Source organism: Pterocles gutturalis, unplaced genomic scaffold, assembly GCF_000699245.1.
Source record: "Pterocles gutturalis isolate BGI_N339 unplaced genomic scaffold, ASM69924v1 scaffold11745, whole genome shotgun sequence".
Lineage (NCBI taxonomy): Eukaryota > Metazoa > Chordata > Aves > Pterocliformes > Pteroclidae > Pterocles > Pterocles gutturalis.
This window is the reverse complement of record NW_010138417.1, coordinates 47,931-62,660: the sequence shown is the minus strand read 5'-3', so window position 1 is coordinate 62,660 and position 14,730 is coordinate 47,931. Positions and strand designations below refer to the sequence as shown.

General features: G+C 47.7%; 1 protein-coding gene across 1 annotated transcript; it reads left to right on the top strand.

Moving 5' to 3' along the window:
- Nucleotides 1–396: 396 nt before the first annotated feature.
- Nucleotides 397–13,648, top strand: IL1RAP (interleukin 1 receptor accessory protein). The gene is given in 10 exon segments (XM_010083001.1): nt 397–680; nt 1,495–1,687; nt 3,436–3,601; nt 4,533–4,604; nt 5,936–6,065; nt 6,986–7,134; nt 9,437–9,586; nt 10,579–10,722; nt 13,208–13,580; nt 13,582–13,648. Coding segments are annotated over 10 exon segments (1,701 nt in total). The 5' UTR covers nt 397–423.
- The last annotated feature ends 1,082 nt before the right edge of the window (nt 13,649–14,730 follow it).

Sequence of the window (14,730 nt, the reverse complement as noted above, 5' to 3'; positions counted from 1 at the left end):
TCCAGCACCTCTACTTCCATCCTCCCTATCACACATGTTTAGCATTGTTTTCATACAAATTTTTTCTTCCGCCACTGGTTATTTTTAGGGTTGAATTTTCTTGTAGCTCTCTAGGAAGCCTGGTGTTATTGGGGAGTATCCTGTCCTATTGTGTTGGGGGATAAATAGCTTGGAAGGAGGTGTACAAATGAAAATAGAGGTTGTCAGGTTCTCCAGAAATGAACACAGTACACTTGCTCTGCTTTAGAAAATCCCATCTTGCTTCTACTGGAAACACTACATTTTTCCTTCTGATTTTGATGGGGACAGGACCAAGGGCTGTGGGGAACGTGGGCAGAATGGTTTTTCTCCTGCGGGTTTGCACTCTAAGGTACCTTGTTCATCCTGGTTGCAGAGCGCTGCGATGACTGGGGGGTGGACACCATGAAGCAGATCCAGATTTACGATGGGGAACCTGCCAAGATCAAATGCCCGCTCTTCGAGACCTTCTTGAAGTACAACTACAGCACAGCCCATTCTGCTGGCTTAACCCTCATCTGGTACAGGATCGGGCAGGACCGGGATCTGGAGGAGCCCATTAATTTTCGTCTTCCAGACAATCACATCAGTAAGGAGAAAGACACCCTATGGTTCTGGCCTGCTCTTCTCAATGACACTGGAAATTATACGTGCATGCTCAGGTAGGTTGCATGGTGCAGCCTCTGTATGTCTTCAGCGTAATTAAAGGACTTTCATGGAAGCGGGAAAATGATGCTGTTAGCACCATATCTTTCTGTAGGGAGAAGACCATTTACATAAGCACTAGTGGGAAAAGAATGTTACAATTATAAGACCGCTCAGTGCTGAGCCAATTTACTTCGTAATAATGCTTGGAGCCTTGAAAACCTTAATGAACATGCCTCTCCTTTCTAGCTGCAAGTGTCCATGAAAATATTATTGCTGAGCCCATGGCAAAATCCACAGGCAGTCACCATTAAGAAGTGATCTGTATGTCTATAGTAAAAATAGCTTCCGATGCAGGGGTAATGTTTTGACTATATGCTAATTTGGCAAAGATTCATGAGATTCAGACTTCTAGGAAATTAAGTGTCTCTAAGTGTGGTACAAATTGAACGTAGCATCTGCTATGCTCTGAACACAAGAGCTCTTTTTGATCTTCCTCATGCTGTCTCTTGTTCGTCGTGTCTTTGACCCTATTATCTGGTTTACCAGCAGAGGAGTGGATGTGGCTTGTTAGTCATCTTTATAGGCTTTTCTGACCTGCTGTGGCCATCTCTGGTGGTGTTCTCTTTCCCATTTATAAATGAGTCAACTAAGGCTGTACCTACCTCATCAGCATTATGATGCTCATTATTGCCATTGTGATTTTTATTTCGTTCCCCTTCTACAAGAGTAAACAAGTGCTCATTATTGCCATTGTGATTTTTATTTCATTCCCCTTCTACAGGAGTAAACAAGCTTCAGCTAATCAGCCGTATCTTCCTCTCTCCTTAGAAATACAACCTACTGCAGCAAAGTTGCGTTTCCCTTGGAAGTTGTTCCAAAAGACCAACACTCTTGCGTGAGCCATTCAGTAAAACCCACCGAGGAGATGTTCTACTTGGAGCATACCAACGAGAAGATCATATGTCCAGATATTGATGGGTTTTACCCTGCTAGTGTGACACCAACTGTCAAGTGGTACTTCGTAAGAAGGACTTTGGTCTTGTCTGGGCAGTGGGGGAGCGCAGTGTTGTATCTGACAAAGCAACGGTTGGCAGGAGAGTCATGGAGCGACTTTTCTCCCCAGTGAGGGAGCTGTTAATGCAGCTTGACTCATGTTAAGATCTTTGTTTCCATTGAGTTCAAGGGTAAAACTGCCCTTGGAGGAACTTAAATAAAACTGAGAGCCAACGCTGGAATTTTTTTGACCAACATGCAGAAGTGGAGAATATTCCAGCAGGGGTTTAGGAACCTCAGTGCAGGTGCTGGCAGTGTACCTGACCTGCTATGGAAGCAAGGGCAATATTGCTGTAGAGGAAACTGATTCCTATTCCCTCTTCTGTAAAAAAACCCCACCTGCTAATGAAAATAGCATCATTTCTAAAATCCCTTGAGGTCAGGAAGTGAAGTTGTCCATCAGGCCTCAGCAGGGACCGTGAGTGCCCTGTTTGACACAATTCAGCAAAACTTTTCTGAAGATGGAGACACCCCTACCCGACCCTCTGTACTGCTTTGATAATTGGGCTCTTTCCAGCCATCCTCAGGCTCTTGCCTACAGAATTACTGCTCAATTTTATTAAATTTTGACCTCAGTGTTATTCTCTAGGTGGATGGTTTTAGTCAAGAGAGAATAAGAATTCTCAGTGGATGTGCAGCCAGAGGGTTATGGGACTGAATTCTCTAACTGCTTAGAAAGCGCTTTTGCATTTCTAGGTAGAAGGTTCTGTATGAGTGAGTTTAATACTAAAGGAAATTGGCAGCAAATATATCTGCTGATTTAAAAAAAATAATAATTTTAAAAACCACCCCCCCCCCCCAAAAAAAAACAAAAAAAACAACCCAGCTCTCAAACCCTTCAGGAAAAACTTACTTTTTTTATCCAAGAAGAGCGGGTTCACTCCAGCAGTTGAAATGCTTTACTTGTACCATTCATTGAAATTCACATCTCAACAATCAATTAGCAGAATGAAACAAAAAGCCCCATGGAAGTAATTTTTCAGGCAGCAAGTCATCCCATGCTTAATAAAAGTCACTAAAAATGGTATATGACCTCTGTCTTAAACTGCCCCATTATGATGTATCTGATTTGGAAATGTACCATTCAGAAATCATCTCTTGGAGAATGTGCGTGACTTTGGGTTTTATGACAATCGATGTCATCTGCATAACCCCTTTCTGAAAAGGGATCTCTAGCTTGGGACTTGGCAGAGGTGTTTCCTGCCTCACCTGACAGAAAGAGAAGAGTTATGAAGGTTTCTGTGCTACATATTCTCGTTTGCCAATTGCCAATTTTGGGGCCTCATCCTCAGCTGAAGCCAGTCAGGGTAGCTTGATTAGTCCCGAAAGAGTTAGACACACTGTCATCAACAGGGGACATGTCCTTTAGTCTTAGTATCCATTTGTGAATACATCATCATTTTCTTCCTGTCTTTTTTTACTTTCACTCTTTGCTCTGCTGAGGTGCTTGCCTTGATTGCAAATGTGTTTCTGGATCAGAGATCTCTCTTTTATAAAATTGTCTGTATTTAAGGTGGGATAAAACTGTTACGGTCATCTTCTTCATCAAGGTGAACATACCAGTTTGTATTCCAACATGCTCAGTGTCTTTAACTCCAACCCACACAATCACAACTATCATATTCATAGTTTAAAACCAAATCTTTGTGGTAGCATGTAAACAAGTATCTTTACTTTCCAATCCCAAAACTCAAGTGTTTTTCTGCCTGACTCTAGAACTGCAGCTTGGTGGATGGCTTCTATGAGCGATACCCGCAAGGGCCCAGGCTTGTCATCGGCATTGTCCGCAGTCCGTATAAAGGGAATTACACTTGTATTGTGACGTTCAAGGATCATGGAAGAACCTATAACCTCACCAGAACCATACACATGAAGGTGGTTGGTAAGAATGACTTTAAAATGTATAAAATGCAGGTGGGTAACTGCAGAAGTGGTGAAAACAGCCAGAAGAGTCTGCCACAGGTTCCATTTGTGCTTGTGCTCAATCTCCATTACCCAACTGACCTGGGATATTTTTGCTTGCTGGGGTCAGCCTCGTGTGACTGCCTAGGACATGTTGCACTGGAGGTCCTACCCACCACCATGTCAAATGGCCCAAACAACACCAAGGGTGACCGGGCTTAGGCTGGGGAGGTCCAGCCCATGAGGTGGCCAGGGGTACCCTCTGCTGGCATGTGAATGCATAACCCTGGCACTCGTGCTCATTTTTTTTGTCTCTGGTGCTCTTTGCTTGTCATTATTTGTGGGATTGTCCCATTTTAGCCAACTTGCCTTGGTTATCTTGCAATCTCAAAGCCTCTTGTACTGAGGCTGAGACTGTTAACTGGCCAGGCAGGGCTCTAGTTACCCAGCCCAGGGCTTGGACAGGTCTGTGCCAGGCACAAGGGCTCAGCCTACCTGTCAGCTCTGTAGACAGAGCTTAAAAACCCAGGGAACAGTAGAGCACATGCTGAGTCCTGTGGTGACTGCTGCTTTGAGAACTGAATTAAATACCTGCGACAGAAAATGATGTCCAGGTTGTGCCTTGTGGGAGATGTTGAGTGGGAGATAAGAGGGGTATGGAGCTCTTCTGATGTGAAAGCCCCAAAAACTTCTATCTAGACTTTGGAGGAGCCTCAAAATCTGGGTCTGGCGCTCAGTTTGGGGACTAGGTTCAGATTCCTCTTTGCATGGAACTCTGCAGCAGGATTGTATCCCCGGTGAGGTGGGGGCATGTGCAGCAGGGTGCGAGGGCATCGTGAGCGAGGCTGCAGGGACCCCGGGTTCTCACGGAGTCTGGGTCCCCATGGAGGGCTCTCTGTTCTCTCCTGCAGGATCTCCAAACAAGGCCTTGCCACCACAGTTCACCTCTCCAAATGAGAAAGTTGTCTACGAACTGGAAGCAGGTAAATTGCAACGCTTGCTGCCTGCTGTCGCTGCCGGGATGGGGACACCCAGCCAGGCACCGGAGCTCTCCCCTTCCCCTGCGACGGAGTCTGGGTCCCCATGGAGGGCTCTCTGTTCTCTCCTGCAGGATCTCCAAACAAGGCCTTGCCACCACAGTTCACCTCTCCAAATGAGAAAGTTGTCTACGAACTGGAAGCAGGTAAATTGCAACGCTTGCTGCCTGCTGTCGCTGCCGGGATGGGGACACCCAGCCAGGCACCGGAGCTCTCCCCTTCCCCTGCGCCCGCGGTGCTTTACCCCACGGAGCACACGAGCTGCCGCAAGCTGCTGGGCAGACTGTGGGCTGCCAGTTCTCCATGCCAGAAGAGGAAAGCACAGCTTTAAAAGTTTATTTTTGCAAGCACAAAAAAAGGGTAGATATTCAGGCATGAAGGTGCAGGATTGCCACTGCAGAAACAGACAGAGTGGGGACCCTCAGCTGCTTAGAGAAATTCCTGTAGGACCTTGTTTCAGCCCTGTCCCTGGCTGGGGTTTGCTCCAACCCTCCATCATTCAGCCTCTCTGTGGCTTCAGCCTTCTGGCTGCTTCTTGCTCATCTCCTCTCCCTTTTTGGCTGATTATTTCCTAATTAATGACAGCTCTCCTTTTGCTGGCCTCGCAGTGTTGTACGGAGGTACCACACCCCTTCCCCCACCCCATCTGTTTAGACCTTTGGAGCAATTCCCTGTATTGAGTGGATCATGTCCCATTGCATTGCTGTAATAAATGTGATGCCAACGATGATGATGAGCAGCAGAGTCTTCACTTTAGAGCACAGCTTTTTTTGTCTCAGAAGGTCAGACTTCTTCCATAGTCACTCTGCAAGATAAAATCACTTACAGGCTGGCCACAAAGATATTCCCACTCCCAAGCCTGATCTTGATGGGAAGTTAAATGCCTGAAGAAGTGTTCCCACACCAAAATGCTTTTGTGGAGCTGGATCCTTCGCTTTCTGGTGCCTGTTCCCTGTGCAATGGGGATGATGAGCACTGCCTGGCTTTCCAAGGAAGCGGTTGGCATGGAGCATCTCCCTTTGGGTGGGTCGCTTGGTGCAGTTAAGGAATTTGTAACATGTTTGAGAAGGCAGGATATTTTTTTCCTATTTATTGGTCTGTCCTAAATCAACATGTTTGTGGTGTTGAGCTGTTATCAGATGTCTGAAGGCAGATGCAGACCTGGTGTCCTCCTGAAGGGAGACAGAGTTCAGGCTGGTAGGATTGTTGGAAAGCACAAAAGTCAAGGTGATGCTGTTCCTGCTCTGCAGTACTTCACCATGGTCCTTTCTTCCCAGGAGATGACCTTGTTCTGCCCTGTGAGGTCTTCTTCACCTTTCTGAAGGACTCCCGGACTGAGGTGTGGTGGACTATTGATGGGAAAAACACAGATGACATCATGGACCCCAGGATAAAAGTCACACAAAGGTAACACAGTAATGTCAACCCTCACTTATATTGACCCCTCTCGTGGGTCCTGCGGAGGGGCGTGGGTACAGACACGCGACAGTCCCATTTTCCCGGTTCATCAGAAACCCCTGTGTCTGCATGATGCGTGATGAGCACCAGGAGCTCCAGGGAGGAGGTCTCCAGACCTGGGCAGTGTCTTATCTTGCAGAAGGATTTGAGGGAGCTTTCTTTACCAGTTCACATCATCACTTGTTCAGGTCCTGGTGGTGGTGCCAACAGCTGCTGCTCTTGTGGGACTTTGCAAACAGGGGCAGGCAGGATTTTATTCAGAGGAATGTTCCCAAATGGCATAAGTGATAAAATTGTTTCAAAAAAGCAGAGGCTGAACACAAAAATGTGGTATTATACATAGTATTGATTAGGAGGAATAGAGATTCAGTTGGATGCAGAACCCAAATGATGTTCAGAGTCCTGTTTGCTGGGTGCTGGGTTGCATGGGGAATGCAGTTGCTGCCCCACTCAGTTTGCTAATCAATGTGGAAAAAGGCAAGTCAAAAGGAAATACTATTATCCCCTTTTTGCAGATGATCAGTTCAGGCAGGGAGATGAAGTGACTCATGCAGGATTGCACGGGGAATGTGACGTGGGCTCTGAATCCTGAGTTCATGAGCTCATGTTGCTTTGTAGGCAAGAACTTTATCTCTCAAATGCAATGTGACACAGCCGCAATGGGAAAATTGCGAGTGGTAAAAGAAATATTAAGGAAAATCAGATAAAGGAACAGCTGCAGCTGTATTAAAATCTGAAGCGTGTATTGATTTATAAATGTCAGTTTAGGTATTTTGGGTTTTTTTTTTATAGAAAGAGTTGGAAAGGAGTGTGTCATTAAGAACTTGCTGCGGTTTCACATATATAATGCTCAAGTTTTTCTCTTACAGTGAAATTACTAGAGAATTTGAAGACAAAACTATCATAAGGACTCTAACAGTTGCAAAAGCCACACCAGAGGACTTGAAACGGAACTATACTTGCTATGCCAGAAACGCCAAAGGCGAGGACCACAGCCAGGCTGTTGTGCGCATGAAAGGTAAAACACTTGCAGAGCACGGGTGTGAACTGAGGCATGCACGGAGACGGCTGCTGGTCCTGCCTTGAGCCTGGCCCTGCAAAACAGTAGCGGAAAAAATAATTCCATCAGGCCTTTTTCCCCAGCACACGCTGTTCTGTACGCGCTGCTGTGTTATTGCTGTTGTACTGCACTGCTTCTTGAAGGCTGGGAGCAAAGGATGCGTGTCACAGGTACCCCAGCATGGTCCAGTGCCTGGGGAGAGAGAGGGCTGGATAGACCTGCTGTTCTCATCCCAGTTGTACCACAATTTGAGGGGACAGGCTGCATGAAATGATTTCAGGTTACTTGATTGCATGAGGGTTGTGCGGGACACAGCAGCTACTGGTTGGCATCCTCCATTGGCATTGCTCAGGGAGCGAGACAGTCTGACCACGACACTCTGTGCTTGTACTCCTTGCTGGGATGATGCTCCAGACCAGACAGAGCCATCTCAGCATGGATGGTATCAAACTCTGTTCGGAGGGGTTTTTTCCTACATCTTTCTTTCATCAAAGATTTTGTTCCTGTTTCCCAGACCCACTCTCAGTAATAAGAAGTGACCCTCTGCTATAGGTATGTGAGTTTTCCTGATTAAGGTGCATATTTCTGCCTCCTTATCAACCTCATCTCGAGCTTGCTGTAGGTCAGACTGTCCTCTATCCCATATGGGATGCTGTCCTGCCTTGTGTAGCTCATACCAGACACCTTCTCCCCCCAACTCTGCCCTACTAGTATGGGAAGGCTCACAGAGGTTTTTACTGGAAGAGCTCTTTCTTTTGCTTCTTGGGTACTTGTCGTCCTTCTTTTTAGTCCCATTCCATTGAGACAAACCTTTTCTGGATCATTAGGAAGGAACAATAGACCAAACACATAACTGAGAAAGGCTGGAAGCATCTGCTGGTTGTGTTCGTCCTACATATATAATTCTTCTGAGATGATGTTTGTACATGTAGCAGAAGCAAATCTAAAATCTTCAGCTGCTTTCTCTATAAAGCAGTGCCTGAGTGCTGTTTTCTGGTGGACTGATATGTCCTATCCTCTCTCTTCCTCCCCTTTCCGCTTCTGGGCAGCGGGTTTGCTCTGAACAGACCTGGTTACACACCACCCCTCCTTTGTGCTCTGTTCCACCGCAGAATCCAAGAACTGTCCCCGACCACTGCTGGCAGAGCAACCTTAAGCTAAGCTCACTGCAGACCATCCCGCTGCGCATAGGAACACCAAGCATGCCAGAACCTGAGCACTCAGAACTTCTCTTCCATTTTTTAGCAAGTAGCTCTATACGTTGGCTCCAGTTCTTTCATTACATTAGGTTATATGTGTTTGCTGCTTTTTCTGGATGATTTCCCTCTCCTTCTCTTGTACTTCTGTGGCTCATCACTTAATGAAAGCTGTTAAATTCCTTCCATTTTGTTTTTTTGTAATTTCTAGGTATTATATTTCTAATAAAACTTACTAAATCTTGGAATTGGTGATGTTTCCACTCCCTGCTGTTCTTTTATTGCGCAGTTTGCCATTGTGCATGTCGGCTGCCACCTGAATTGCCATAAAAATGGGGTTGCCCAGGGATACAGTTGAGAGTTATTTTCTGTCCTTAATACAAAGAAGGGCAGTGGTATGAGACACTATTAGTTGAAGGGGGGCCTGCGATCTTCTGGCTTGATGTCCATGGGTTGTCCTATTTGTTTACAAGCATTTCAGCTTTTCTGTAATGCACTCTGGTTCTTCTTTCCTGATAGAAAACAATCAGGCCATGGCTGGTTGCATCTTTGCTGTCAGTCTGGGACAAGCTACAAGGACTGTGTGTGTTTGATGGGGAGGGGAAATGGTGGCCAGTGCCTTTATTTTGCTGCAGGTCAGCTTTGGCTGTCTCTCCTAGAAGTAAGTGCTGTTGTATTGCCCCAAGAGTTTGCATATACTGCTGAGAAGGGTCATGTTCATGAGCTGGCTTTGGACTGTGCAGGTGGTTTCCATCAACAGGTCATTCTACCATCTGGCTGCTCCCAGGGTCTCACGTAGAGACAGTAGAGTCCAGCCTGTGCTTTGACGTGCTCTGCCAGCTCAACCAGACCTAGTAACCCAGAACTGGGGACTCCAGGGTGGCCAGCCATCACGTGTCCTGCCAGAAAAGCCTTGGCTTGGGCACTTTCCTCTGAAGGGCCAGCTTGGCTCTTGGCTGTTCCTCTGGGGTGTTTGGCTGCATGTGACACACGAGATTGTTCCTGCTTAGCTGAAGTCCCAACCTGTTCTGTAAACCAGACCCCCTCTTTCTTTTCAAACCTAGTTGTAGCACCGAAGTACACCGTGGAGCTGGCCTGTGGACTCGGGGCAACCATCCTGCTCATTGTGGTGCTGATAGTCATCTATCACGTTTATTGGCTTGAAATGGTGCTCTTCTATCGGGCTCATTTTGGAACAGATGAAACCATTCTAGGTAAGGAGTCAAAAGGCTTACATTTATTTTCTCCTCTACTCTTTGCTTTCATATCGGAATTTTCATATAAGCTATTTTTAGCCCTCTTCACAGCATAATGACATTTTGACTTTCCATTTCTATGCCTGCATTCAGTTGTGTGGGTCATCGTAGAGCAAGAAGAGTCAGGCTTGGGTCAGGGGAAAGGAGAGTGGGGTCCTCTGTATTCTCTGCAGAAGTGAAGCATGGACAGGTCAGGCTCCCTGGGGCTCTGCTGATGGCCAGTTTTTCCACCCGATAGCTAGATAATCGAGATAAGTCATCAAGTTTCAGTACGTCCCTGGTCTCTCTGGTGACTCTATGTAAGGATTCACAGATCCAGGGTGGTTTGCTTTAAAAAGTGGGAAGGCTTCCAAAAGGATGGATCTGGAAATCACCCTTCTGTCCTCAGTTCTTCTCCAGCTTCCCTGTGTTACCAGGAGTTCATCTCTTGGGACTCAGCTGAGATTTCTTCCTCGGCAGGATGAGGAGGGTGTTTGAGCCTCATGGTGTGAACTTGCCAAGGGGGTGAGGCAGCTCTCGGAGGGCGTAGGCAGGGTGCAAGTCTCTGTCTGGTGGGGCTGCTCCTGGCGACAGACAGCAATGAGAGGAAGCAATGTCAGAGATGGCAAAAAGACCTTGGACGGAATGGGTTGGACATCTTGCTGTGGTCTTGTGCCTTCAGCGACCCAGCGGTGTCCAGCTACTCTCACTTGTTGGGTTGGCGGTTGGACTTGATGATTCCTGAGGTCTTTTCCAACCTTAATGATTCTATGATTCAGGCTGGGCACCCAAAGAGGCAGCACCGCTGTCTATTGTAACTATGGAAATCAATGTGCTTTGACCCGTGGTGCCTGGGCTCAAAGCGAGCCTTTGGATCTGCTTTTCCTGTGAAGCCAGTCGAAGGCTCAGCATGTGCGGTATCACAAGTGTCTCTTCTGCCGTTTGTGTTTCCCTGCCCTCCCGATGCTCAGATGGGAAGGAGTACGACGTGTACGTGTCCTACGCGCGCAACGCCGAGGAGGAGGAATTTGTGCTGCTGACGCTGCGGGGAGTCTTGGAGAACGAGTTTGGGTACAAGCTGTGTATCTTCGACAGAGACAGCCTCCCCGGGGGAAGTGAGTATTTCCCAGGGGGCTGTGCTCCGTGCGCATCCTCTCTTTATTGTTCTTTGAGGTATTGATAATTCATAGGAACTGGCCTATTCAGGTTAACTTGATCCTTTGTTTTTTTTTTCCCCATCTCCATTAATGATCTCTTGTTGATATCTTCTGATGCTTTTGTTTTATGTGACAAAGTTGCAGGTGCTCCAGGCCACCAAAAAGGCTGCGGTGGGCACGTGGTGGTGGTTGGTCTTTTCAGCTGCTCTCCCCAGGAGGGATGTACAGAGGGATTGATCTATCAGCATGAGGGAGAAGCACCACTGACCTTCATGCACACCCTCCAAGCTACCTTAGAAGAAGGGAATAAAGTCAGGGTTAGAAAGAAGAGAGGCAGGGGGAGTGTGATTCTGGATCAAACTGGTGGCTCACAGAGGGTAATGGTGAGTGCCTGTAAAAACTAGGAGTGTCTGCTTCGGGGAGGTGTGGAGAACACTGTGCCAACATCAGCGAGAAGATGATGTGCCCTCCCAGAAGTCCTCCCACTCTCCTCATTAATTAGGGAATCTGTGTCTCACAATTCAGTCGCTATGATAAAAAAAAATTTGTTGTAGGTATAGAGACTCATCTCTTCACTAAGGTGTAGATTTTTTTTTTTGCTGTTTCGACCTAAATTATACAGGGTTCTGGACACAGTGTCTGCTGGAGGGACGCAGGGAATCACCAAGAATGGAAGTTTGTGAAACTCTCCAGATGTGCCTACAGTCACCCGGGTGCCACAGCAAGGGCACAAATCTCGCCAACACTCTCAATTCCCAGTGTCCTGTGGACTGTGTGATCCCTGATGCCTACTAAAAGTTCAAAGCCTGAATTTTTGCAGTGCAGACCAATCCACTTTGAATTTGTGGGCTTTGGGTCAGGACCCTACAGATGACCTGTGCTGATAAAGCCCATTGGAATCCTTTTTGTGTAGGACAGGAGGGACTGCTGGGGTCCCAGCCCAGCTCTGTGACAGAGGGAGAAGAATCCAACTGGGATCTTTTATCTTTATGTCCTAGATTGTTGCCAGGGCACAGAACCTCTAAATTTGAGGGCAAATAAATACCTGTGCTTTAGGGGACAGTGAGACAGCTGCAATCCTGGTGCTGTTCCTTCTAGAGAGAGCCTGGATGACATGGCAGGGCACCCTCCAGCCTCTGTTTGCTTGATGCCCGTGCCAGCCTCAGAGCAGGTTGCTCTGAGCTGTTCTCACCAGTTGCTCCTCAAGATGTATGTCTCCCTCCTGTTCCCTCTGCTGCGTCTTGCCATCCTTTCCCTTGGGAAGGTCTCATTTTCCTCCCAGTGCAGCATTCCTGGGCTCCCTGCCCTTCAGCCTCACCCCCGGTGCACTCCCATCCCTGCTCTACCCATCATGGGTAGAGAGTTATGTTGTCCTTGATGAAAAAACAGTGGGAGATGGATTATCCTGTGAGTTTGCTGATGGGAACTCATCAAACATGCTTGACAGCTAAATGAAGTTGCCTGTCAGCATTATTTTATTCTCCATTGTCTTTTCTGACCAGTCAAGAGCATTCCTTTGCCAATGAAGAGTGGGAGATCCTGCAGGAGAGGCTGCAAGCACTGGGATTCACACTTCCGAGGGATTTTCACAGTAATTACAGAAAGGTGCCCAAGGACAGTCTACCTGCAGGAGTTAGAAAGTCAGAGAGGATCCACCATGACGTGTCTCCAGCTTGAAGGGTGTCCCTTTTGGGACACTTCCTTAAAAGTCCTCAGAGCAGTTTACTTGTCACTTTCTAGAAACACTCAAATCTACTTTCATTGATGACAGCAACAGGAACAGCTGGATGAGTAACAGGAGTTAGGATGGTCGTGTTTCCAAAGCAGATTAACCCATGAGGGCACTCGGGGACGGTGTGCTTACTGTGTGTGTTTGGTGGGGGGAAACTGAGGCAAGAGGATTGAAGGGATTACCCAGAGTAATTCTGGACATCTGCCAGAGGAGGATGTAAGGTATTCAGGCTCCCCAACACCTCTTCAGGATGAGTCTTTTCTTTGAGGTCATGTGTTGTCCAGTTGGCAATTTTCCTGCTTTGCTCCAGGGAGCTTGTTTTTCCACTGTCACTAGAAGGAAGCTACCAAAGCAGCCTTCTTGGCCACAGGGCATCCTCATAGCACTGGGTGGTGTCATGTCCATGTAGTACGGCGCCTTTGGGATGTAGCTACCTGGGGCATCTCTGCATAGCATGGGGAGGAGGAAACATCTGCAGGCAGCCTGGGGCTGGGAGTAGAAGATGTCGCTGTCTGAGGCAGTTGGGTACCAGCCATGGTGTAGGATGCCCTACCTGGCATCGCTTGTAGGGTTGGGAAGCATCAGTATAGTCTCTAGAGAGGGCCTCTGTGGGATTGTATTGTCCCCTTCAAGAGACACGTGGTGTCACACCAGTGGCTCAGCAGCACGTTCTCGGCCATCACTAACCACCTCAATGTTTCTTTCTCCCAGTTGTCACAGATGAAACTCTGAGCTTCATCCAGAAAAGCCGACGTCTGCTTGTTGTCCTGAGCCCCAACTACGTCTTGCAGGGGACACAGGCCCTGCTGGAGCTCAAGGCTGGTCTAGAGAATATGGCCTCCAAGGGCGATATCAAAGTCATTCTAGTGCAGTACAAAGCCATCAAGAAGAGCAAAGTGAAGGAGCTGAAGCAGGCCAAGGCGGCCTTGACTGTCATTAAATGGAAAGGCGAGAAATCCAAGTTCCCCAAGGGCAGGTTCTGGAAGCAGTTGCAGGTGGAAATGCCAGTGAAAAAAAATAGTAGGAATTTGGGCCTTGATGGGCTCATACGTATCCCTGAAAAATGTTTGGCACCATCAGAAAACAAAACAAACCCCAAAAATCCACAAGTTAGACCAGGGAGTGGGAAGGAACTCGGGGTTTTTGCCGTGAAGGACTCTGTCCCAAGCATTTCAGAGGACAGCCCTGCCTCCCTGCAGCTTTTCTACTGCCCTGGCAGTAGTGAGACCAAAGATGCATACACCACCTCCCCTCTGCAAATGCACATCCTCGTTATTGACCACACAAGCCCTGGGCTCCAGGTCTAAATTTGGGCTATCCAGGTAGGATGCAGCCAGCACCTTGTGGTAGCATGGTATTTGTATAGGCCAGTACTCCTAAATCCAGTTCCTATGGGACCTTCGTTAGCATCCGGGGCAGAGCTCCTTTCCTCTCCTAGGTGACTTCACTCCTTCAGACATTAGGAAGAAATGTTTTCCTGTGCGGGTGGTGAGGCAGTGGCCCAGGTTGCCCAGAGCAGCTGTGGATGCCCCATCCCTGGAGGGGTTCAAGGCCAGGCTGGATGAGGCTTTGGGCAACCTGGGCTAGTGGGAGGTGTCCCTGCCCATGGCAGGGGTTGGAACTAGATGGTCTCTAAGGTCTCTTCCAACCCAAACCATGCTGTGATTCTATGATTCCTGGGCATTGGTCCCTGTTGACTGGGGACAGTTTGAAAGGTGGCTCCAGTATAGAGCCTTTCATACCCATCCCAGCTATAGGGTCCTGATCACTGGGGGACCGTGATTTCTGCTTGAGTGGGGGGAGCGTAGGACTCTTCAGGTTCCTCATCTTTGCTCCCCACACTTCTGTAGGAACAGGTGCATTCAGATAGTTTGGCAATGTGAAATGGCTGTTACAACAGCATTTAAAAAAAACCCCACAAACAGCTCCTCTAGGTGATATTTGTATTGTAGCATTTCTACTACTAAGTGGTCAGTCTCTGGGACTTTGCAGTCTCTCAAGTACCCCTGATCCTTCAGGGCTGTAATGCTCGTAATCCAGGGGAAATCTCTCATGGGTACAGGCCATGGAGCATGGTTGAGAGATGATGCTTTGTAGAGTAAACTCAGGGACTTCACAAGCACTGCAAGGAACCCCAGTTCACTACTGAACCCACCTACTGTCTCTGTGCTGCTGGCTGGGGGAAAGCGTGATGTGCTGCCAGGGCCTCTGTGATGACACTGGATCTGTGTCCA